The 25,466-nt window shown below is 37.9% G+C and overlaps 3 protein-coding genes and 1 long non-coding RNA gene across 7 annotated transcripts in view; 2 read left to right on the forward strand and 2 right to left on the reverse strand.

Moving 5' to 3' along the window:
- shroom3 (shroom family member 3) overlaps positions 1-8,292 on the forward strand; it is a 62,481-nt gene extending 54,189 nt beyond the window's left edge. For all 4 annotated transcript variants that reach the window (XM_082140006.1, XM_082140008.1, XM_082140009.1 and 1 more), the window contains 4 exons: positions 948-1,310; positions 2,919-3,021; positions 3,606-3,890; positions 6,760-8,292. In XM_082140006.1, the coding sequence (XP_081996132.1) occupies positions 948-1,310; positions 2,919-3,021; positions 3,606-3,890; positions 6,760-7,107 (1,099 nt within the window). In that variant the 3' untranslated portion in view covers positions 7,108-8,292. The remainder of the gene's footprint in view (positions 1-947; positions 1,311-2,918; positions 3,022-3,605; positions 3,891-6,759) is intronic.
- LOC309476923 lies at positions 3,897-4,953 on the forward strand. Its single transcript, XR_014198420.1, has 2 exons — positions 3,897-4,513; positions 4,569-4,953. It is a non-coding gene; the product is annotated as an uncharacterized lncRNA (long non-coding RNA).
- A 1,780-nt stretch (positions 8,293-10,072) lies between the features above and the next one.
- Positions 10,073-13,823, reverse strand: sowahb (sosondowah ankyrin repeat domain family member B). Its single transcript, XM_082140641.1, has one exon. It carries the CDS (start codon positions 13,762-13,764, stop codon positions 11,596-11,598), a length of 2,169 nt encoding a protein of 722 aa, XP_081996767.1. The 5' UTR covers positions 13,765-13,823; the 3' UTR covers positions 10,073-11,595.
- Positions 13,824-15,089: 1,266 nt separating this feature from the next.
- On the reverse strand, positions 15,090-25,311 carry ccni (cyclin I). Its single transcript, XM_082140018.1, has 7 exons — positions 25,072-25,311; positions 24,118-24,274; positions 23,438-23,572; positions 21,929-22,003; positions 21,241-21,381; positions 19,769-20,002; positions 15,090-16,371 (listed from the first exon to the last, which is right to left on the reverse strand). The coding sequence occupies exons 2-7, from the start codon at positions 24,229-24,231 to the stop codon at positions 15,973-15,975; spliced, it is 1,098 nt and encodes a 365-aa protein (XP_081996144.1). The 5' UTR covers positions 24,232-24,274; positions 25,072-25,311; the 3' UTR covers positions 15,090-15,972.
- Between the last annotated feature and the right edge of the window lie 155 nt (positions 25,312-25,466).

Consider the following 25,466-nt stretch of genomic DNA (forward strand, 5'->3'; position numbering starts at 1 on the left):
GATATGGTTTGGTGAAAAGCTGGGGTTAAAACATTGAACACGTTTATTTTTATTAGCCAATCATATCCCTCATGATTTTTCAATGTAGGTTAGAGTTTGATAGGAATGTTGTTCCAAAAACTACAAATGAACACGTCCTTCTTGACTCCATCACATTTAGATATTACGCTAGACACATTTAAAGGAATAATCTGGGTTCAATACAAGCTGAGGTTGATTACCTGTTGATTAAAAATAAAAAGAGGCAAAAATCAAGGTTATGGTGAGGAAACCCCTACAATAAAAACATTTATATATATATATATATATATATTCAGATGTATTTTTAAATATATTTCAAAATATACAAACAATATATTGCTAATATAGAAGTAAAAAAAAAACATAAAACAGGAAATATTTTGGGGTTAAGTTTCAGTTACTTATTTTTCCTACTTAATTATATTAATTAAATTTATTTTGGCATTTGAATGTTAAAATGAAATATATTTTTTCAATTTTCCTTTAGCTGTGCTATTTACAATGAGAGAAATATATTTTGGCCAGAATTGATTGATTGATTTTTGCCATAAGGGCAATTACAATGGAAGCGAATAGGGACAATTTTGTAGATTTTTAAAGCAGAAATATGAATCTTAAATCAAGCTTATAATGAGCTTTAAATCATTTTCACAGCCTTTTTATGGTTAGAAATATATATTTTTCCGCACTAAATCATGTCTTGTGGCTATAATCGTGAAACAGTAACTATATGCCACATTTACTTCCATTGTAAGTGTCTCACTGACTGTAACCCAGATTTTTGCTTTATTTTGTAAAGAAAAGGTGGTAATTATCAAAAATTAATTTGTCACAGATGCCTATGATTGAGCTTAACTTGTAATGAACCCCAAATATTCCTTCAATCCCATTAATGTAACATGATTTTCTCTCATCTCGCATTGCAGCGATCGCGTGAATCTGGCCGATACATCAGTCCATCCAGAACCAGACCGACCATCAAACAACCACACGACTCCATCGGTGACCCCTGACCCACAGTCCACCTTGAACACCAGCACTTCATCTCCTCTAGAGGAGGACACCTCTGAGATACTGGGACCCGACTACCATCTGCTGTCCAGAAGAGAGCGGACACAGGCCGAGCTGCTTGTGGAGACTTTAGCCCGAGAGCTGGTGAGCCACGACAAATCCCTCACCGCACTGTTGGACACCTGGGCAGGTAAAAGCACCCTGGATCTGATGGAGGACATCTTCCCTTCACACTCCTCGTCTCCACGCAGGAGAAGCAGCGGCCATGTGGGTCACAGGTGAGCGTTGCACAGATGGTGAAGGTACAGCCTGTATACAGCGTTACCCAATAATCAGGTGGATTTCATGCGCACAGGACTGATAAACACAAGAGCTCTTTGTTTAAAGCTGATTATATTAGTGCTTGGCCTAATTTTATTGCGATAACTCAACAATAGATCATGCAATAGAGCTGTAAAGATAATGAAACACTTCTGTATATTTTACATGCATGCTTCCTGAATTTAGTGCATAACTTATTCTTGTTCCTTACAAAAAATTACTGTGGCAGTACTATAGTAGAGATGGAAGCAGATGAAAAATACTAGTGTATTTTGGTGTACCATTAACTCAATGATTACAATAGTCATTTAGCATGATATTTACATGATACACAGAGGTAGTGAATGGATGTGGGTTTTTCAATGCCGGTAATGATTTTTGATATAATGGAATACCGTATATATATGTGTGTGTGTGTGTGTGTGTTATATAATAAATTAGTTGAGGTACTAAAATTACATGAAAAATTTGATCTAATTTAAAAAGATATTTAAAATTAAAATTAAAAATGAAAATATAAAAATGAAAGCTGATTCATGATATTATAATTGTATATAAATCATACTAAAATTACACTACCAGGCTGGCTGATATAATGCAGATATGTACTTAATACAATTTTAATTTAGAAAAGAAGAGATTAATAAAAATAGCTCAAAGGCTATTACACCTAAAGGCTATTAGTAAAATCATTGCACCAGAGTACTCCAGGATAAGAATGCCATGGTCCGAAAACCAGGGCATTACATAAAAAACATGTTCAATATGATCATGTACATTCCATGTGCTCGAATGAAATATGAATACACTGATCTGTAGGGTAGCGGTACCATATTTGACACAAACTCTGTAACAGAATGCTTGTAATGATATGAAACACATGGGAACTCATAGATAAAACAGGACAATTTTATCTCACCTCATTTATCCAGACAACTGATGAACTTGCTTAGTTTTGTCAGATTTCTCTCATCTCTCTCTCTCTCTCTCTCTAAAGTTTACTTTCTGCATAATTGATGATCTGCTAACAGTGCAGAGTTACACTGACATCTAGTGGCCGATCCTGAAACACACACACATTTCTCATCCATTTCTCACCTGGTAAATGCAGAAACTTGCGTTACCTTCAAATACTACACACACAATTTTGCAGATTGGCTCATAGAATATAATGTTGAACCCATGACATTAGCTACTACATCACTACTATTTTAGCTGCATGAACGTGGTCTGCGTATTATTTTTTTTTATATACTGTATGTACCATGGTAATACCACAGTAACTTGTTCTTAAAAACCTTTTACATTTATCTATCACTTCTAAAGCAACAGTTTTCTTTCTGACTGTATTTCTCCATTGATATGCGGTGTGTGTGTGATTGTTCTGTTGTGCCGCTAAACTAAACGTGTAATTACGTGTGCTCTGTTTGACACGGGGAATGTGGATTTTAGCCATTCTCTGTCCCTGTATCTGAAAAATAGGACATTCAGGGAGTAAAACTAGTGTGTTTGTGCGTGAGCAAGACAAACATTTCTCTTTGTTTGGTGTCTTTGACCTCCATTAGGGCTCAAGATGATCCATGTGCTCCAGAAACTCCCGCTCAGGCTCTTCCAAGAAAAATGGAAACCAACCTGGATGACGAAGAAGCTTATTTTAATCAAAAGAAGGTCAGATACATATTCATAAATGAAAATATTAAATGTAAAAAGTCAAAAATAATAACTAGGATATATAAATACTATAATATTTGACAAAAAAATGTGTGTGTGTATATATATATATATATATATATATATATATATATATATATATATATATATATATATAATATATATTTAGTTCACACACACACATATATATATATATATATATATATATATACACACACACACACAATATATGTCCCATATATAACAATATATACAACCCCATATATTACAAATTATATAGAGAATTTTTTATATACTTAAAAAAAATAAAGATATACATTTTATCTGTTAAAAAAAAGGCAATTTTTTTACATTCTGAAATATATTTTAAAATATATCTGAAAATATATATTTTTGCCATATGAGTTCAAACTCATTCAAACTCTCATACCGGATTCATATTGAAACCAGCACAATGCCACTGTGCACAAAGCCATTCTTCATTTCCCTGAAGCGATGACGTGTGTTGAATGGCTGAGGCCCAGTACTGTAATCTGTTTGTTCATGGAGTGATAAGAGTAATATGATCTCCCGTCCTGCAGGTGGAGCTGTTGCAGGCGCTGCACGTGAGCATCCGATCTCTGCAGGTGGAGAGAGAGGGACTGGTGGAGCAGCAGAAGAGGTTCGGCGCTCTGGGCGGCAGCATGGAGGCTTTAGTTCAGGAATGCTGCAAACCCAACGAGAGAGAGAAGTACCGCATGTTCGTCGGAGACCTGGAGAAGATCGTGAACCTGCTGCTGTCACTGAGCGCGCGACTCGCACGCGTGGAAAACACACTCAGCGCGCTGGACGACCACGACCACGACCCCGAGAGTGCAGAAGAGAGGGTGAGCAGTGTTTCAGAAAATAAAACTTAGAATTTTTCAACTTTTTTTCCCCTCTGAAGTCAATGTATAATATTAGGGAACATTTTATTTTAAGGTAATGTAGTTACACATGTACTTACTATAGTAATAACAGTAAATGATGCATTATTACAAGTAACTGTAACAATTTTACAGTGTCTTTGTTACATGTGTTACCATAGTAATAACAGTAATTGATGCATAATTACATGCAACTAATTTGCAACTTCATTATTGCTCATTTCATATGCAAAGATGAATTAACATACAAGTCTTAAAGGTACAGTAGCAATTATCTTGCAGTACAGGTTTGCAAAACTATTTGTGCTGATCAGGCTTGTGAAAATCATCAAACATTTCAAAAGAACAAACACAGATCCGGTTTCTAACAAATCAGCCTGACATCTATTGCCCTGCAGAGCAACTTTAACCTATTCTGCTTTAAATAAACAAGTGCAAAACAACAATTAGTGGTCATTTTGAAAAGAAAACAACATTATTAATGTGACTCAACTGCATCACATGCTGTAGTTTACTCACTAACACTAGTTTATTTGAAATGGTCCTGAGGTGACAAATACATTTATATACACTGCTGTTTAAAGGTTTGGGTCTGTAAGATGTCTTATTGTGTTTGAAAGAATCTCTTCTTCTCACCAGAGCTGCATTTATTTGATCAAAAATACTGTAATATTGTGAAATATTATTACAATTTAAAATAACTTTTTTTTTTATGGTGATATATTTTAAAATGTAATTTATTCCTTTGATCAAAGATTGAAGTCTGGAGTAATGATTCAGTGTCACATGATTCTTCAGAAATCATTCTATGTAATATGATGATTTGCTGCTCAAGAAACATTTCTAATCATTATTATCAATGTTGAAAACAGTTGTGCTGCTTAATATTTTTGTGAAAACCGTGATTAATTTGTTTCATTCTTCTTTGATGAATAGAAAGTTCATTATAAACATAATAAATGTCTTCACTGTCACTTTTGATCAATGTAATGCATCCTCGCTGAATATAAGTTGAAATTTCTTTTTTTAAATATTACTGACCCACACTTTTGAACTGTAGTGCAAGTACAAATATTCCATGTAGCCTTTCAAATAATTGAGGCTACATGTATAATGATTATTAAAGAATTAGCAAAAAAATTATTTTTAGAAAGTGTATGTCATCTTCCCATTGACCAAAACATACAACAGTCGGAGGGCCGTTTACACGAAACCATTTTCAGATAAAAATGGAAAACTTTTTATGTGTTTTGGCCGCTCGTTTACACAACATCAGCGTTTTGGGGGCCTGAAAACGCAAACTTTTGAAAACAAGTTACAAAGTGCACTTTTTTTGAAAACGACACCATTATCATCTCCATGTAAACTTAAAAAAAAAAAAAAAGTTGACATCATATGATTGTGTATTACGTGTTCAGTCTATAGGCACATAGTGTTTCTTTCAAAGGTGACATCGCCACCTACTGGCCTGGCAGCAGAATACAGCGTTTTTAGCCGTTTTCACAGATCCGTGTGAACGGGGATCGTTTTGACAACTGTGCGTGAAAAAAACTTTTCCAGTTTTAGCACACTGTTGTCATGTAATCATACCCTGACTTCCCAACCAGACACTCCTTTAACATTTAGTTTTACTGAAGGGCTGTTCCAAATAATTATACAGTTTGCCCGCATTTCACGCACTGAGAAAGAACAAGAAATGCTAATTAAAGGACATGATATTACATAAGATAGAGTGATTCACTTGAAACGCCTCAAACTCAGGTGAGGACAGAGATAAAGTCTTATCTGTGTATTACACTAGAACTTCACGTCATCGCCAATTGAGGGTCAAGTTTATAACACTTTGTGTCTCATGACACACGGGTTTAAAATGTAGTTTCTATATACATCCAGTAATATTTTAGATATTTGCACATGCATGAGCATTTCAGAAACCTTTTTTTTTTTTAACAATACCAGCCGGCCACACTTATATCAGAGCAATTCCCACGTCTTCAAAACAGTTTGGTTTTAAGTCCTTCAATTGTGCTTTTGTTTATTTTATAGTTTTATACAGCTAATCCTGTTTGACAAGCATCAGGAACTGTACAAATAAGTATCTATTAGGAGGAGCTTCCAGCTAGAAGGGGTTTGACGTCACGGTGTTTGTGATATTATACTGTGAAACTCTTCTACAAACACTAGACCATCATAAAAACATCCTTGCTTGCTAAGTTAACAGCTAGAGTGACTGTAACTAGTCATTTTAAAGCTAACTAAAGACAGCCTCAGGTTTGGAGACTGCTGACATATTGAAACTATAAAATATAATAATAATTCTAAAAAAAATAATGTTTCTGTTTCATCTAGCTTTCTTAGCATCACATACAATTGTAAAAAAAATTGTAAAAAAAAAATGTATGATACTGTTATAAGAAAGAAGTCTCTTATGCTCATCAAGGCTTCATTTATTTGGTCAGAAATACAGTAAAATTGTGAAATATTAGTTCAACTTAAAATAACCATTTTTTATTTGGATACATTTTAAGATGTGATTTATTTCTGTGATGCAACTGGAGTGATTACTCCAGTCTTCAGTGTCACATGATCCTTCAGAAATCATTCTAAAATGCTGATTTTGCTGCTCAAAAAACATTTCTGATTATCATTTTTTTTTACATAGAAAGTTTAATAGAACAGCATTAATTTGAAATATAAATCTTTTGTAACATTATAAATGTCTTTACTGTCACTTTTGATCAATTTAACGTAAAAAAAAACTTTCTTTCTTTGAAAAAACCCCCCAAACTTTTGAGTGTTGAGGTTAATGTGTGTTTGTGTGTCCCTGTAGGAATCTCTGCAGCTGAAGAGGAAGCAGTTGAGCAGTCAACAGGAAGACGCTCGAGAGCTGAAGGAAAACCTGGACCGGCGCGAGCGAGTGGTTCAGGACATTCTGTCCGGTTACCTGAGCCGCCCACAGCTGCACGACTACCAGCGTTACATCCGCATCAAACCCGCCCTGCTGATACGCCAGCGCCACCTGGACGAGCTCATACGCCAGGGGGAGGAGCAGGTGAGGAGGCTGGAGGAGACCCTCCCCCCTGAGCACCACCCAAAGAACACTGACTCCGCCCCCCAAACACAGCCTTGTTTTAACTCCACCCACCTGACACGCCCCACCACTGTGACCTCACTCTGACTCCGCCCATCATAGACTGATGCCACTCACAGCTGAGGAGGAATATGAATCAATGACACTGACGATGAGCAGTGCGCACAAACAAGTGCCTTAAATGAAGGAAATGATGATGGAGTCGCACCACAGACGTTTTCCCAATGTGCCATTGCACATGAACGCAAAGTTTGGAAGAGCATAACTGCGGGTTTTGCCCACTAGACATCATCTACACTGCACCACTAAATAAATGCACAGTGCATTTACACTACATACTTAGCATATAGCACAACACTGAAGCACAAGGCACAATGCTAATTCAATGGCATCATTGTGATTGGCCAAAACACAAATGATTTCCAGCCCTGTAACTTCTGAGCACTTTGGAACAGATGAACCACTATGATGTCACAAAAAGAAGAAACTATCGAACACACACACTGTCTACGCTTTGAAATTCCTGTTGTCAATAAATGCGACAGCTAAATATTTATGATTTTACCTTTAGAAACAATGTTGTACTCTGTACGCCGCTGTACATACTCTGAGCAATGCCCTCGTGATTTTAAAATGTAGAAGGTTTAAAAACAGCATAGATGATGTATTTTTGTAAGCATATTACTAGTGAGGGTGTTTGTGTGGCTTTTGGGCATTTGTGGTCAGCTTTAAGAGGTGCTATTATATCTAAATCATGACAATTACTACCAGAAACAATAATAACTGTTCACTGGCACTTGAACACAATATCAGTACTTGCTTTCAATAGCGATTAGGAAGCGAAAAGTCTGTTAAACCTGATGTTGAATAAATATTATTCACAACTCGGCTGCATGCAGGGTTTTATATATTTCCTGGTTTGATCGCAATGCACATGCCCAACTTATTTTGCCAATAATATATTTTATTTTATTTTAAATTGTGGCTGTTTTTATTTGGATAATCTTAATTCACGAAGTATCATACCCCGTACAGCTGTATCTAAACACATAGACCGCAATAGCAGCAAACTGTAGATGCTCGTAATGGAAGTGTTTGTATTGGACTGTTCTTGTATAAGAGCTGTTGTGATCTGATACACATGCAATTGTTGTTGTTTTTGTTTTTTTTGATGGGCCTAATCTGAAGAGAAGGTTCAGCCATGCTTTACACTGTTTAAAGGCAAAAAAGAGCACAATTGGAAGGCAAAATAAATCTATTTTTTAAATACAACCTCATTGTCTTGGCGTTGCATTATTTGACATTTTCATATTTGTCATTTAACTGTAATAAAAATAAAATAACAACGTTTTATGATTGATCAAGTCCTGTCATTGAAACTCATCTCCCGTAAGTATTGATGTTTTGTTTTTTTTACTATATATTTCACCTGTTAAACTGAGGGGCCGTTTACACGACACCATTTTCAACTACAAACGTAAAACTTATGCGGTTTGGCCGTTCATTTACTCGGTAACGGCATTTTGGGGGCCTGACATGCAACTTTTTCAAATTTAAAAAAAAAATGATACCGTTGTCATCTCAATGTAAACTACAAAAATAAAAATACAGAGTGTTTCGGTGCTCTGTGGATTGGCCCGATCCACTTTGTTTTCCTCCTATTTACACAGCCAGGATAATGCACAAACACTTCTTTTTCTTTTTTTCAGTAAACAAAACAAATATTCAGAAAATTCTCAGAAATCGCTTACTGCAGCTTTAACAGGTTTCATTTCTGTGTGTGCAAGTTCCTGTATCCTCACGTAAAACAAAAGTACTTTATATTTAATGACTGGTGTACTTGTATTCATGTGCCATATTTCAAATTCAGATTTCACTGCTCAACAAATATGCTACACATCTGAAATCTTCACCTCAGATGCACTTTGTGCAAACTGAAAGTTATGCTGCATAAATAAAGCTCTTATGATGTTCTGAATGTTTTGCATTTGCACGAAACCAGTTGCTCAACCAAGTAGAAAGGGCAGGGAGAGAAATTTGTTTCTAGGTGTACTTAAGATTTTCGCATTGCTTTTTTTTTTTTTTTTATTACTAAAAAAAATTGATCATAAATGCCTGGGAAAGTGCAGGAAATTGGTCAACTGGTCATAAAGTGTTGGAGTCCTGTTATATTCACCTTTATTCATGAAATGATCCCTTAGAGAGAATCGGGTCACTTGATACCAGCCATAATATGGTCAGTTCTGCAACAGGAAACTAGTGAGTGAAAAGAAACTGCCAAACAAACAATGTAATGGTAACCAGATCCTCAATCAGTGTAATGGCTAAACCATAATGATATGCACTACTTTATCAGGGCTACGCAAACAATCTGAATCATTTAAACAGCAGACGGTTCAGTTGCCAAATGTGATGTCCGGCCTCAGAAAGTTGACATCTTCACTTTTTATTCAAATATTATAAAAAATTTGTTAAAGATTTTCTAAGCATATTGTGCTTGAAGTCAATTGTTTTATAACGCAATGAAACATGCAAAATTGTGCAAAACACAATGTTTTGGCCAGGCTGTCTTACAGAGAAATTATGAACACATGCAAAAACGAGAAAACCAATGAAATATTAATAACGGATTATGTTGTTGTTGTTTGCGTATAAAATAAAACCTGCAGCTGTAGTTTGCCTTTTTATCCAAATAGTTTCCAGACGAATACCTCAACCAAGTTTAGTGTTTTGTTCTGTCCTCCTATTTAAAAAAATTATAATTTTTAAATATATAAATTCCTCATATTTTGATGGTTTCGCCAAACTATAGGGTTATTAAAAACAAAAATTCCCTCTGAGCATAACGTCTGGCCACTACTGTGTGCCTCAAAATTATTCAAAGTCTGAAAAAAGTCAAAATCTGAATATGTGGCACGTACCAGAGAAATTGTTTGCCTTTGAAATGAAAAAGCTGGGAAAAAATTTGCTTGATTTCAAGGTCAAACAATTCGATTGGCCTGTATATTAATGCATCTCAACACACATGCTGTTGAATCAAAGCTCAAGACGGTTTTACAATGGTCAAAGTCTGTGTTTTATTCAAAATAATAAAGCTGGAACATAAAGGTGCATCATAACGAGTAAATATTATGTAAAGACTCACAGCCAACACTCCCTGTGACAAGTCCAAACATGTCAGCGAACACAACACTGCATAGACATAGATCGCTCAGTGATGTTTCTATGGAAGAAATAAAGTGATGGGGAGAGATAAAAAAACAAAAAAACAACTCCACCAGTGCGGTCACGCTTATCTCTCTTCCCAAACTCTGTTTTTCTACCGCTCTCAGATCAGACAGAACACAAAAAACAGGTTTAGCTCAGCATGCAAATCATCAAGCCTTTAGAACTCCAACATGAACATTAACTTGCTCCACAAAATGACTCGGGAAAACGAAAAAGAGAGAAAAGGCAAAGAGAAAACTCAACCGGTTGCTGCTCAAGTAACACTCAAGGAGGTCTGCGAGTTATGACTGGAATGTTCTTCCAAATGAGTTGGAATTTAGAGGTTTTTCCTTTATCTCTCATGCAACGTTTTAAGATAAGGAGGAAAAGTGAGTTAAATATTAAACCAGCGAAGAGCTTATCTGTGGTTTTCAGCATGGACACAAGCAGTGCTGGAACGTGTGTGTGCAACTCAACGTGAGCTCATGGAAGACAGACACCAACTGCAAAATCCCAACACAAAAATCAAGAGAGTAAACTAAATGAGTTTGAAATGGGACATATCTGAGCTGCATAGTTTCCTAGATTAAGCACCGAGGGGCACAAACCGCTTCCACTGCCTGCAGAGCTTAAGGGTAAAAACAATTGCAGAGCATTGAAGCAAATTTGTCCCTGAGGAGGAAATGAAGAACTTGTTATGAGCAGAAACATATTTAGATGATCCTCAGTCTGAAACAACATGAGTGGGAATCCAGTTTGTATTAGTATGAAGCAAAACAGTGAGACAAGAATTATTAAAGGGAAAGTCCACTCAAAAATGATAATTCTATACTCACATTCATGTCGTTCCAAACCTGAATGGCTTTCTAGTTTCTGTGGAACAAATATATTTTCAAGAACTACTTTTTTTCCTTAGAACGAAAGTCAGTGGAGTCCAAAACAACACTGGATCCCATTGACTTTCTTTGCATTGGCAAAAAAAATATCTTCTTTTGATATCCACAGAAGAAAGTCAAAGCGGTTTGGAAAGACATGGGGGTGAGTAAATAATGACAGTCAAATAAAGTTTTATTTGAGTCAACTATACCTTTAACATAATGCTTTCATATTATAAGAGAGGTATTTAATATCAGCCTCATAAGGGAGTTTCAAAACACCAATATATAAATGACATTCATAGAAAACACTCAAGTTTTGGACATATAGAGTTACAAACCAAGAACAAAACAGAAAAACATTGTACCATTCAATGCAAGTTGCCATATTTTTAATCATAAAAAAAGAAGAAGTGACAGTGTTTTTACACCAGCAAAAAAAAAGTGCCACCATTATGAGCAAGTGTTTAAGTCCCTTACAAAAATCTAGCCCCTAAAAAGCTTCTGGACTAGACTTGACCATCAGTTGAGACTTGTGTTTGAACAGTGCTGCAATAGACGTGTGTCTTTTGACGTTCACCTTTGTGGTGGCAGATCTTGCGCTGAGGTTTTCTGGCATTGCTGGACAACCGCTGATGCGTTTCTGTGGGGCACCCAGAATCTCTAAGATGTCCCGGTGTTCGTCTTTGCTCAAGTACTGCCACGGCCTCTTCCCGCTGCTGTCCCGTATCCGCACATCAGCTTTGAACTTTTGCACCAGGAGCCGAATGAGTTTCTTGTGGCCGTGAATGGCCGCCAGGTGAAGCGGTGTGTAGCCGCACAAAGTTTTCACGTTGACGTCTAAAGTCAGCCCGAGTTTGTCGACTCCGTACCACAGCGTGTTCAGGACGCGATGGTCGCCATGTTTTACAATCCAGTGGACGACGGTGAAGCCGGATATGAAGTCTCGTTTGCTCAGGAGATTCGGGTCCTCTCGTAAGAGGGCGTAGATGTCGGTCCAAGAGCCTGAGGCTGCTTTGACAAACCAGTTGTGTTCTCTGGAGTCAAGAGGGACGGGCGAATGCTTTCTGCTGAACGACCCATCGTGCAAACTTTGTGTGGATCCAGCGGGCGATGAGAGGGAACTGTGTCCTCGGCTGGAGGACGCGCTGACTAAATTGCCCATGCTTAGAGTCGAGGACAACCGCTGGAGACGGTTGTGTCGTGCCGAGATGTTGTCCTCTGGGAACGACTGATCCAGGTCTTCTCCGAGACTCCGACACATGCGACTCCGCAGACGGGACGTCAACCTCCGGGCGATGGGTCCGTAATGAGTTTCCGGCGAATTGCTTCGTGAAGATGTTCTGGAGTCCCCGTCATCGAGGTGACCCGTCGAGTGGTGCAGGGACGAGATGTTTCGACTCGGTTGGTGGAGTTGGGACAGCATCCTTGCCTCCTGTCTGCGACGCAGGAAAGCACGTACATCGTTCCCGTCTTGTCCTCCGAGTCCCTGATCGATGGACTGATCCTCACGCCCAAAATCTTGAGGCCAGCCAGTATCAGGTGGAGTAGAAGAAGGAGAGGGGATTGAGATGCTATCCCGACTAGAGGATAGACTTGAAGGCCCATGGAGCTGCAGATACGTTGCACTTGCATGGACAGGAGGACCGTCTTCAGGCAAGCCATGCATCTGAGACTCATACTCATCCTGCTCTTGGATCGGAAACCCATTAAACCCTCCGTTTGGCCGTAGTAGACTATCATTGCTTTGGCTCAGGCCTGCATGAGTGTACGCCTGGGAGTGTATGTGTGGAGAAACAGGGCGGTCCAGTAGACAAGGAGACGAGTTGTATACATGAGACTGTCCGAGGGTTGAATGCAAAGGCCATGCTTTGGCGACAGGCTCGGTTGAGTGTTTGGCGTGAACCTCAAACGTGTTTGCATCCAAACTTTTCCTTTCAACTGCAGGCGACAATCTCACCTCATAGTAAGCAGGGGCGGCGAAGGACTGCTCGCAACCATCTGCTTCCCCTAATTGTCTTGGTTTGGCGAGGTAAACACTGTTGTGTTCCAGCTCTGTTGCCTCCCTGGTTGCTTTTGACTCCCATAGCTGTTCAAAGCTCTGGCCGCTCCCACTCGAGCGACTGTCGGTGTCAGATGGGGTTGGTTTTAAATGGCAGGGGTTGTTCACCTTTTCTGCAGAGGAAGTGTAAACAGCAGGTTTTTCCCTCCCATGTGGTGATGAAGTTTTGACTGCTTTCTCAAAAGTGGGAGTAGAATCCTTGTTATTATTGTTGTTGTTGCTGGTGGTGGTGGTGGGGATGATAATACCAGCAGCTGGCAAGATTTCAACACTAGTTGGGATTGTCAGATCAGCTTGTGGTTTACCGCTCGCCGCTGGTTTGGAGTCTCGTTCTTTCTGTCGCTCGGGCTCGTGGTTCGTGGCGATGTCTCCGAGATGCACACGGTATTTTTTCCTTAGTATAACATGAGACACCCCCTCCTCCTGCCTCACAGTCGCCACGGAGTTCACATACCTCTTAAATAACTCCCGGTTTTGCTCTCTGTCCTCGTCCTCTCTCAAAAACCGCTTGTAGTGATGTAATAAATCCGCGTTTCGCACCTTCCCGCCGTTGTTGACGACGAAGCGCAGCACGGATTCCTGAGTGAAGTCTGTGGCCATGCTGTGTGAATCCCTCTCGGGTTATCGCACAATCAAACTGAAGGAAGGGAGTCAAAGGACCTGACAGGCGGTTTCGCTGTTGAGATTGTAACTCCGCCCACGGGTTTCTCTCTCAGTTCCACCTGCATACCTGCGTGCTGAGAAACCTGTGCACCTCACTCATCTATCTATCTATCTATCTATCTATCTATCTATCTTCAAAAACTATGGTTTGAAGTTTAGAGATGAATAATTACAATACTAACAACCTGCTTTATACTATTAAAGTAGCCTACTACTGTTAAAATATGCTGTAGTAGCATATATTATGAAATACAAGAACTTCATTAAATGTTATTTTATATACGTATAAATACGTTGGATGACCGATGTAGCCTATTTTTTATTTTATTTTTTATTATGTAATGACAGAAACTTCACAAGTATACAGTGTACCTGAAGTGTTTGGACACATGAGAGTAGTGAAAATAGGGGAAAATTCAGGTTGATTGTGACACGACAAAAACAGTCCCAATCAACCTGAATTCACCCCTTTATGAATTTCATTACTTTAAGTAACAAACAACATATCAAATCAAGTAGCATTTAGTAAGCTAATAAATAAAACGGGGGGGTTTTATTTATTTTTTTATGCACAAGCACTTTTCAGGGAAAACTTTTCGCTCAATGGTTGTTTTTAACTGCTAAACTATAAAATGAAGACAAAAGGTGGTTCAACAAAAACATGTTCATAGTATATGCAATGAACCTGTGGTTCCTCTTCTAGGACACCTGTGTGAACTTGAGAACTGACTCCATCCACTAAAACATTCATGAACTAAAAATCAGTTAACTATGGAAAAATATCCTGCAGCATCCTCTTTTCATTGTATGAAATAAGCATGTCACTTCTTTTGCAACAAACCACAACTCCAACTTGCCAATTCTTTTGCGTCTGCTTGAAATTATTATATAAAACATAAGTTCTAGTAATTTAACACATTACTATTTGAATAAATAGCTAATCATTTCTAATTCCACTTACTTGCCTTTAGATACTGAATACACATTTTCTTCAGCAACTCACTATCATCCATCAGCTAAAGCACATAAATCACATACGGAACACAAAAGATGACGTAAAAGCATGACCTGTGTATCACAACCATGACCTCTCAGTTCTCCCTTTTGTTAGTGAGTGCAATGAGTTCCTCAGTAAAAATATCAATTTCATTGTTAAGAGTACAGTATTGTTTCTTCAAACAAACACACACACACACACACACACACACACACAGAGAGAGAGAGAGAGAGAGAGAAAAAAGTGACATCACAGACTTCAGCAGTTCAGTACGTTTTCATTTATTTGAGCTTTGGGAGGTTTCTCAGCAGCGTCCCGGACTGTCATCAGCACCTCAGAGCACGAGAGAAAGCTTTCGGCAGGAACAGCGCATGGAGGTTATTATGATCAGCAAAGGAATGGTGAAGGTCTAAAGCTTTTTATGTTAGTTCAGAATCTTATGAATTTAATTCTACACGATATAACAGTTATATTACTAGGTTTAGAACAAGCGACAAACAGTTCAACTAACTAAGTCACGCCATGTGTGATCTAATGCCACGGATAACACCAGCTCATCGTTAATGCTCAGTTTAAGGAAGTGATAGGGACATTATCACCCTTCAAATACTCACACACACACTCACTCACTCAATGATCACACACACATCACAACGAGCAATTAGATCCAGCTGTGAAGTGTAAATTTGTACAAAACTAATATAATGTGTTCAGAAATGCCACTTTTACCACAGCCTTCAAATATATATATATATATATATATATATATATATATATATATATATATATATATATATATATATAATAAGAGCACTCAGAAATGTTGAGGGCTGTGTTTGACAAAAAGAGAGAAAAGGACAGTGAAAGTTACAGAAATAAATGGCAAGAAATACACATAAAAAGAGACAAACAGGAACTATACGAGTTTCCACAGATAGAGGAAAAAATATTCCTACTTTTTTTGCAAACATTTTTCCTTTATATATAGATTTTTTTCTGCTTTTTCAAAGCCTTTTATGTGTACGCTCAGTGAACGGTTATGAAATGGCATCATGCACAGAATGTTTTTTTGTTAGTATTTTTGGCCTCTCTCTTGCTCTGAGGTGAACTGATGAACACGGTTGCTGTGGTTGTGTGATTTTCTTCCTCTAGGTTTCTCTGGCCGGTTGGAGAGGCGGGCAGGGGGAGGAGCCAGCGTTCTGCTTCCCTCCTCCCGCTGTTTGGCCCGTACACATGAGCGCCCCCTCCTGGGGACTCTCCTCGTTGTACAGGCGCTTGATCCCATCGAAATACTCGTCCACCTCCATGTGTTCCACCTTCCGCTTGGCCGAGGACTTGCTTGAACGGTTGTGGGTGGTGTTGGGGTCAGAGGGTGCAGTCGGAGCGGGGGACACGTGCCAGGCGGGCAGGAATCCCCTGTCCCGAGGCCCCGGGGCGTTCAGCAGGGGATGGCAGATGTACACAGTGTTAGGAGGCAGGGAAGCCGTGTGTGTGGACAGGCAACGTGCAACCAGCTCTCGACAGCCAATCAGCTGAGAACTGTCGATCTGAAAGAGAGGAAGCGGAAAAATACATATTATTAGTATTAGTTCTACATCAAAGAAAAGTGTGGTTGCACATATAATATCAGATATTACACTATTGTTTGTACGTTTGGGGTCAGTAGTCTTTTATTCAGCAAGGACAAACTAATTTGATCAAAAGTGACAGTAAAGACATTTATAATGTTACAAAAGATTTCCATTTCAAATAAATGCTGCTTTTTTAAAACTTTCTATTCATTAAAAAAAATTTTTTTTTGTTGATTATGTTTGTTGATAATTGATTGATAATAATCAGAAATGTTTCTTGAGCATCAATCCACATATTAGAATGATTTCTGAAGGATCATGTGACACTGAAGACTGGAGTAATGATGCTGAAAATTCAGCTTTGATCACAGGAATAAATTAAATTTTAAAATATATGCAAATAGAAAACAGTTCTTTCAAATTCTAATAATATTTCACAATATTACGGTTTTTACAGTATTTTTGATCAAATAAATGCAGGCTTGGTGAGCAGAAGAGACCTTTCAAATACATTTTTTTTTTTATATATCTGACCAAACCCAAACTTTTTAATGATGGTGTGTATCATATAAAAATACATCAATGTTCAATACATACATAGTCATTCATATTTTAAAACTGCTTCATTGGTGTTGACAGTATTAGTTACTGAACCTGTATTTTTAAAGCTACATGAAACCGTAAACTTGAACTTTGGGGATTTCTTCATGAGTTTGTACATGTATGACTTTTAAAGGTCTGTCTTTTTAGTTTGGCATTGAGCTCGCTGCTGGCAGAGATAACGGAGTTTGTTTGGAGAAGTGAATGACCGGGCCTCTTCTGAGTTATGATAAGGGTTAGAGAGTCTACAGAAACCCAAGCATGCGAGATTGGATTATGTCCGCTAGTGCGGCTCTAACGTGTAGCGGCTCTTAGTTGTTTAGGTCTCCACGTCAATGTGACCAACGTGATCTTTCTGACCACTTTATGCATTTGTTTAATGGATATGTTTGGATCTGGCCTCCCTCTAAAAACTCTTAATCTACATTACTTCATTTTACAATCAATGTTCAATACCAATTTACTCTTTTAACCCTATAAATACTACAGTATAAAATTTGCACGTAGGCTTGGGCGGTATTCGAATTTTGAAACCGTCAAACCGCCTCCCTATTTTACCGGGGTAAACGGTATTACCGTGACTAATTAAAAATGACATAATGGGCTCAGACGGCGTCACCAAACTGTTGGCTTGTGCCTACACCGTTCAGAAACTGAATGCCAGATCGGGCAAAAAAACAACAACAAAAAAAATCAAGCCCAACCCCTGCACGTTGTGTCTGAGTCAGGCCGACGGCATTAACTGTTATTATGAGCCGGAGGCCACCATTATTCAACATTATATCTGTGTGCGTGCAACAAGCAAGAAGTGCCTTTGTAATCCGGTGACACGTGTCCATTGATTTTTATTAATAAAACTTTTCTGCAAAGATGGAAGTTGACGATCGCCATCTCTGTAGTGAACGCGCCTATAGAGAGAAATGCACATCATTACACAATCAGAGAGTGGCCTTTTTCTTTTCGTTTTGAATTGTTTCATTTAAAGAAATTGACGATCGGCATCTGAACGCTATAGAGAGACATGCACATCATGGATTACAGAGAGGTAGGCTAGTCTATTTCTTTTCGTTTTGAATGGTTTCGTTTACTGAAATTGACGATCGCATCTCCGTATGAACGCGCCTAGAGAGAAATGCACATCGTGGATTACTTAGCCTAATCAGTGAGTAGCCTATTTCTTTCGTTTTGAATTGTTTCGTTTAAAGAAACTGACGATCGCCATCTCCGTATGAACGCGCCTAGAGAGAAATGCACATCATTGATTAATCAGACTATATTTCTTTTCGTTTTGAATGGTTTCGTTTTCTGAAATTGACGATCGCATCTCCGTATGAACGCGCCTAGAGAGAAATGCACATCGTGGATTAGCCTACTTAGCCTAATCAGTGAGTACCCTATTTCTTTCGTTTTGAATTGTTTCGTTTAAAGAAATTGACGATCGCCATCTCCGTATGAACGCGCCTAGAGAGAAATGCACACCATTGATTAATCAGACTATATTTCTTTTCGTTTTGAATTGTTTCTTTTAATGAAATTGACGATCGCATCTCTGTATGAACGAGAGAAATGCACATCATGGATTACTTAGCCTAATCAGTGAGTTGCCTATTTCTTTCGTTTTTAATTGTTTCGTTTAAAGAAATTTCAAGCTTTATTTATTTGTCATGTCTGTGAGGCATAGCCTTTTTTATGAGATTTCAATGCAAGTGACAGCGGCATGCTCATCATGTCATGATTATATTAAATCCAGGCGTTTGGTTGATGAAAATTTTATAAAAATTTAGATACAATTTATACAAAACGAAATTCGTTTTAAAGAGGCCTTTTACAAAACTAAATTTATTGAAGTGGTCAAATCGTCTGACACCCGATGCATCCCATCTTATTTGTGCTGTTCACTTTTCATAATCAACAAAGATGGAAAAAATAACATTATAATATTTTAACAAATACGAAACTTAATGCGCTTATGTATCCTGGCAGCAGTGAGTGGGCGGTTGTTTCGGAGATGCGACGTTAGAGGTGTTTACATCTCTTGCGGTATTGCCTCGTCAGTATTTACCGCCTCTCCCTTCTCATTTGGTTGGAACCAGAAATATTGCCAAACTGCAACCACACATAAGCATTTTTTAGGCAATAAATAAATTATATATATATTATAGGCTATATAAGTGCCGGTAATGACGGTATTGAAACTGATACCGGTGCTATTTTAAGATCCCGCGGTATCCGATATTACCGTAATACCGCCCAACCCTATTTGCACGGCCTCTAAATGATTGACATGATCAAATCTGCTACATGTCCTCTGTCATCTGATCTATAGTTTATAATTTTAGTATAACTGTAAAGACGTCTAGCTTCAGGTCGTGGTTCACATGTCTTTTTGCGGTGAAATCTTTAATGAGTTTTATGAAGTGAACAATAACTTCCCTTTTGTTAGTAATATGTCAAGATGAACTGCAACTTTGGTTTACTTGATTATCCATGCATCCAGAATAATCATGTTAAAATGTATCAAATATGATCCATCAGACTTTTGAGAAACAAAACTTTTGTTCATCTTTCAAACATCATTGCATTGCATTATATATTTTGACCCCCACAATAAACTCTATATACTGTATATTTCCCAGATGCACATGGAAATCATCTCGTTGGACCGTATGGACAAGTTTCACTAACGTTTGACATCCCGGAAGAGTTTAAATGAATCATACATCATAATGTATTCAAACACAATTTGGAGCCACTGAACTTCATCAGTTCTTACCTGTAACTTGTGCAGCAGGTCGACAGTGAGAGCGAGCCAATCAGGACAGAGTTTCTCCAGCTCCAGCGTGATGAGGCCGAGGGACAGTAATGAGCCGCGCACCTGCAGCAGTGCACTGTGGGTCAGACAGTGGAAGAGCTGCTGGGTGAGCAGAGCCACGTGCTGTGACGGGTTCAGACCCGACAACGCCACGTTCAGCCGCCCGGACTTACAGCTCAGAACCATCGCATGGAACTACACAGAGAGAAAGGGTAGATTATAAAAATGATTTTAAAAAACAAGATTCTTTTGGATCTCAGCACTTCATCAGATTAATTGTCAGTCCTTCAGCCCCACATGGAGAGCTGGATATGAACAGAAACCTCAATGTGCCGAGAAAGAGGATCCTTCTTTGACGCTCACATGAGGAAGAAAATCGAATCTAAATTCATTTCTCTCACTCACTGCTAGCAGCAACATCCATCTAATTTTCTACTTTTGTTGGCTGACTTTACACAACACTGTCTTCATTTAAAAGCCTTTTTGCTAGTTTATTTACACGACAACAGCATTTTGGGGGCCTGAAAACACAAACTTTCGAAAACAGGTTTCAGATTGCAAGTTTTTGAAAAGATACCGCTATTGTCTCTGTGTAAACTACAAAAACATGAATTTCATGCGCTACATTAACAATAAACAACACTTAAAACAATAAACAGTGTTAATCTTAATGTTAGCTTCAACATTTAGATACATTTTTAATGCACTGCGATCTAACATGAACTAATGAACAATTGTATTTTTATTAACAAGCATTAACATTTAAGATTTAGAAATGCTGTGAAAATCTATTCCTCATTGTTAGGCTAACACATTTACTAATGTTAACAAATGAGACCTTATTGTAAAGTGTTACCATATAGATTTATGCATCTGTAATTGACATGCACCGTCTAACATATTTGCCGACTCACTGAACACACACATCAATGAGATGTCCATTTGATGTGCTTTTTATCATTGGAAAGATGTATTTTTTTTAGCTTTTGCTCATCTGCAATAAGTCAAAGACTGTTCCTGTCAAATGTTAGACATATAGAAAATTTCCTTAAAATGTCTGAGATTTTAAATGCATGTCAAACAGATTTTTTAAACATGTTTACCAGATGAAGCGTTATGTAACATCTTAGAGACATACTTGTGCTGGGATAAACTGACATTTTCTGTAATGGTATGGAAGTCTGGCTGAGACCCAGGAATATATATGAAGCTGAGTTTGGCATCTGTCAAAAGTTTGGTGGCATCTTGTGTGTGTGTGTGAGTGAGTGAGTGAGTGAGTGAGTGAGTGAGTGAGTGAGTGAGTGAGTGAGTGAGTGAGTGAGTGAGTGAGTGAGTGAGAAAGAGAGAGAGAGAGAGAGAGAGAGAGAGAGAGAGAGAGAGAGAGAGAGAGAGAGAGAGAGAGAGAGAGAGAGAGAGAGAGAAAGTGCACTCACGATGTAAAGGAAGTCCAGTGCGGTGGTGGAGTGCAGGTCCCAGTTTAGCTTATCCAGAACAATCCTCTCCATCCGCAAGATCTCCGACGGAGAACAGCCACATTTGCTGCTGGACACCAACTCTCTCAGCGAAGGGATCCGCTGCAAAAACACACAATAAACGGTTACACACACAGAGACAGCCACAGAAACACACAGAATTATTAAAACACAAACAAGCTTGAAATCTAACAGAAATGGCATAACTTTGAACTCATTTTGGTAATTGCTTCATTAAGTTTAAGCCACATCACATGGTCAGTTCGAGCCAGAAATGACTTTAAAGGGCTGCCAGAAAATAATCGGATTAAACATTAGTCCATCTTTGGCGTTTTAAGTAGAAACAAGTACAGAAATCGCAGTCGTCATATTCCTACAGAAAATGTCTCACTGTCTGTCCTTTCATGAAGCAGCTGATGGGAATGTTCTGTCATACTTCAGTCTCAGTAAAAACACTTTTTACTAAAAGGTCATCAAACTGGGGCTGATTTTAGACTTGAAAGGGCTATATCTTGCCTCCCTCGTGACATGGTCAGTTTTAACTGCTACACAAACAGATAAAGCCACAGAGAGCCATGATGACCGAAGTTGACCATGCATCAGCTCTAGTGCCTCTGATCGTAGATTGGCATATTAATATTTCATTCACCTCATCTTCCTCGCTGGTCTTAACAGCCAGGAAGAAACAAGAGATGGCGATACAGCGCAGGTACTTAGGACGGGCCTGAAAAAGAGAGAGAGAGAGAGATTGGTCAATGAAGGTACTGCAATAATGACGGTACTGCAATAATGCATCTCGTGCACTGCTCATTGTGTATGCAGAGTTTGTCACAACAGTTAGTAGTAGTAATAATGTTTTTTTTTTTTTTATGCCATGTCAGCATCTGAGGCTTTCTTCATGGCAAAAACTGAGTTACAAAAAAATACAAGAGTTGCTTAAATACAATAAAAAAGAAAAACAAAACAGCAGGAAATATAATACAAGATGTTTTACATTAACATATGATAAATATCCTAAACTCTTTTCGGGTAAAATTTCACTAAACAAGTTCTTAAGTGAGCTTACTACATAAAAATGTTGTCTACTTGCATTAAAAGTGGGACAGTCCAATAAAATGTGTTTAATGGAAAGGGGGGTCTTGAAAATGCAAGTCAATCTTGTGTGACCTATGCGACATATCTAGTGAACAACAATTGATCAAATCTTGTTCTAAAGGAGATTAAAAGTCTGTTGGGGATTTCAGGACTAATTTAATGTAATCTGTTGTCTGGATACATATCCCACTCTTTAATATATAAAGATTTGTCACAAACAGGTAAGGGCAAATGTTTCTCACACACATGTGAACGTCCTGTGTTTATTTCCTGTTCACTTGAATGCCAAAGCACAAGAACTAATCAGACGTGCAGTGAGTGCCATGTAGCTGCATCTAAAAATACTGAGAAGGCAGTTTCACTTTCTCTCTCTCTCTCTCTCAAAAAAAAAAATCTAGATTTGTCTCTGCAGCCCTTGAATGTTCAGGAACGTTTTCTGATGTTCTAAAAGAAATTGGCACAAAGACAAGAGAGCAAAAGATATTCAGTGTTGTATAATAAAACCACTAAGCTAAATAGTTAACTTACTTTTATCTGTAAAGCAATTACATAACAGTAAAAGTTCTATAACGGAGTAAATTAATGTTCACTGCACACAAGTTTACATATGATCATAAATGCAATTATGCGAATCAAACTTGAAATCCATACATTATAATGCAAAACATGCACAAATTTAAAAGCATGACATTATAATGCATGACATGCATAAATTATAATGCATAAAATTCATACATGCATAAATTTAAATGCACCTGACACGCTTTGCTTTAATCCTAAGCACCTTACAAATGTGGAATATCACATGAAATGTATCATAAGAGCTGCAGTATTTGCCACACACAATACTAAGAATAAGCTAAATCAATACGGGAGAACATTATTATAATTGTTTCTTAAAATAGGGTGTTATTAAGTGAAGTACCTATCATGGGCTGCAATTACACCAGCCAACACACAGCTAAAACCTGTTATGGACAGCTGTATAATGGAAAATGCCATAAAACCATAATCATTGACTGGGACAGAAGACCTTGACCAGTCAGATGTTTTTAAACATTACCTTAATGGCAGAGAGGAAGCGATCCAGGATGCCGATGGCCAGGCAGAGGGTCTCTGGATAAAGCTTCAGCTGGGAATGCACATCCCTCAACCACCGGACGGCCTCATCACGCTTTTCAGGGGAAATATCTGTATCCTAAACAATAAAAACATATTCAATCAAACACAAAACAACCCATACTGACAATCTAAACCAAACCCGTTTTTACTGTCGATCCGAGTAGACTCAAAAGCACAGATGCTTTTTTTTTTTCCATTAATTACTACTTCAAACTAAATGCAAACCCACATTGTATGCACAATAAAACTGCAACAGTTCCCATCAGGATCAGTTTAGATAGCAAACCTCAGACACTGGCACATGTGTGCGTGTAACAGACACAAAAGCACCATATAGTCACAACAGGAGATAAAACAGCCTCAATAAAACTGCATCCCAGTGCCTCTGTGTGTCTACAAAATTCTGGATTTATAAAGCAAGTCATAAATGCATACTGCAGTATCTTAAGGGATCTTCTGAAACGCAGGCTTACAAATTACAGTACATGATAATGATGATGACAACATTACTTTCACATTGTAACTGGACAGAAAGTACCTTAAATTATCGGCCTCCCACTATGTAAACAGTGTGTTGTCATGCCTAACAAACCAGAGATATCAGCTGACAGACTGTCTCACCTGGTTGGTAGGTTTCTTTGGCACGTAACCCTTCCATAGTTTGGCTTCCCTAGAAACTGCCTTCTCTAAAAGAGATGACAGCTTCCGGCTTTCCAAGGGCTGGGTGAACTTCATCACACACCCTGGAACAGCCTACCTCCCCACTGGATACAGCTACCTGAGCGCACAACACAAAACAGCTCAAAAACACATCAAATATCATCGCTCAGAAATGACAAGGGACGTCTGGGTTGCCTTGGGAATTGTTTTATTATTAAGTCTATTATTAATCACATTTAAAAACAAAGTCTAGAATAAATTAATGTTTATTATTAGTATTTTATCCACACTGCTTATAATTACAATTACATTTTAATAACAATCATCATACAATAGCAGTTATACATATACTTATATTGCTATTATTGTTATTCCTGTTGTTGCAGTTAACGTTACTGATTGCTATGATTAAAATAAAAGCGTTTAATTTTTTTTAACACCAAATCAAGAAGAAAAATAATAATAATTATGATAAATCAGCCCTGAATTGATTATGATGATGATAATGGGTTCACTTGCCATTTAAATTGAGGACATTGTCACATAATGAGTAAAATAAACAATTGATAATAAGAATTGATTAAGCATCATATTCATAACGTTAAATGTAATACTGGTGTATATAAGTACAACACCCGTACTGTTTAGTGTTAAATATTACTTTAACCACGACAAAACCCATATCAGCAGCTCAGTATGAAATGTTAATGGTGTTGACGCAGTTTACATTTGATGAGTGTTAGCTGACAAGCTACACAGTAATAGATCAGTAAACATGCACTTCCACACACCTAACTACACCAAAAATCTTAATTTAGTATTTTAAAGGTATATTTATATCTATTCACGCTGGTTTAAACAAGCGAAATGGTGATATTTGTTTGTAAAATCTCTTAGAAACGGTTAGATTTTTACCTCCCCTGCAAGGTTGTGGGAAACGCAGATCATCCGGTCCATTAAATTGAGGTAAAATAAAGGAGCAAATAGGAATCAGTCATCTTTCTAAGCGTCCTGCTTCGCCTCCATGCTTGCCGTGAAATTTGGTTGGGGTTTTAAAAATCTAAAAGGGAAATTTCCAAACTGATATGAAAAATAAAATGAACGGAATATAGACACGGACGTCTACTTCCGAGGAGGAGACTGAGAAGGGAAGGAGAACCTTCCGCTAACCTCCTCACCGCGAACAGAAACCTCCACCGAAACATTTTCTTATAAATAAAAACATATTAAGATAAATTCTAAGCGATTAGAAATACTAAAAAGCACAAGAAGTTAATGTAGATTTAGTCAGATGTTTATTTATCAATGGA

The sequence above is a fragment of the Leuciscus leuciscus genome, assembly GCF_965113295.1.
Source record: "Leuciscus leuciscus genome assembly, chromosome: 16".
NCBI lineage: Eukaryota > Metazoa > Chordata > Actinopteri > Cypriniformes > Leuciscidae > Leuciscus > Leuciscus leuciscus.

Bases quoted from the DNA above. Each gene is read 5' to 3' on its own strand.
- sowahb (XM_082140641.1), bottom strand. From the start codon at position 13,764: ATGGCCACAGACTTCACTCAGGAATCCGTGCTGCGCTTCGTCGTCAAC.
- ccni (XM_082140018.1), bottom strand. From the start codon at position 24,231: ATGAAGTTCACCCAGCCCTTGGAAAGCCGGAAGCTGTCATCTCTTTTA. The intron at 22,004-23,437 runs GTAATGTTTAAA...TCTCTTTTTCAG, and splicing joins GCTTCCTCTCTGCCATTAAG to GCCCGTCCTAAGTACCTGCG. The intron at 20,003-21,240 runs GTGAGTGCACTT...CTCTCTGTGTAG, and splicing joins CACTGGACTTCCTTTACATC to TTCCATGCGATGGTTCTGAG.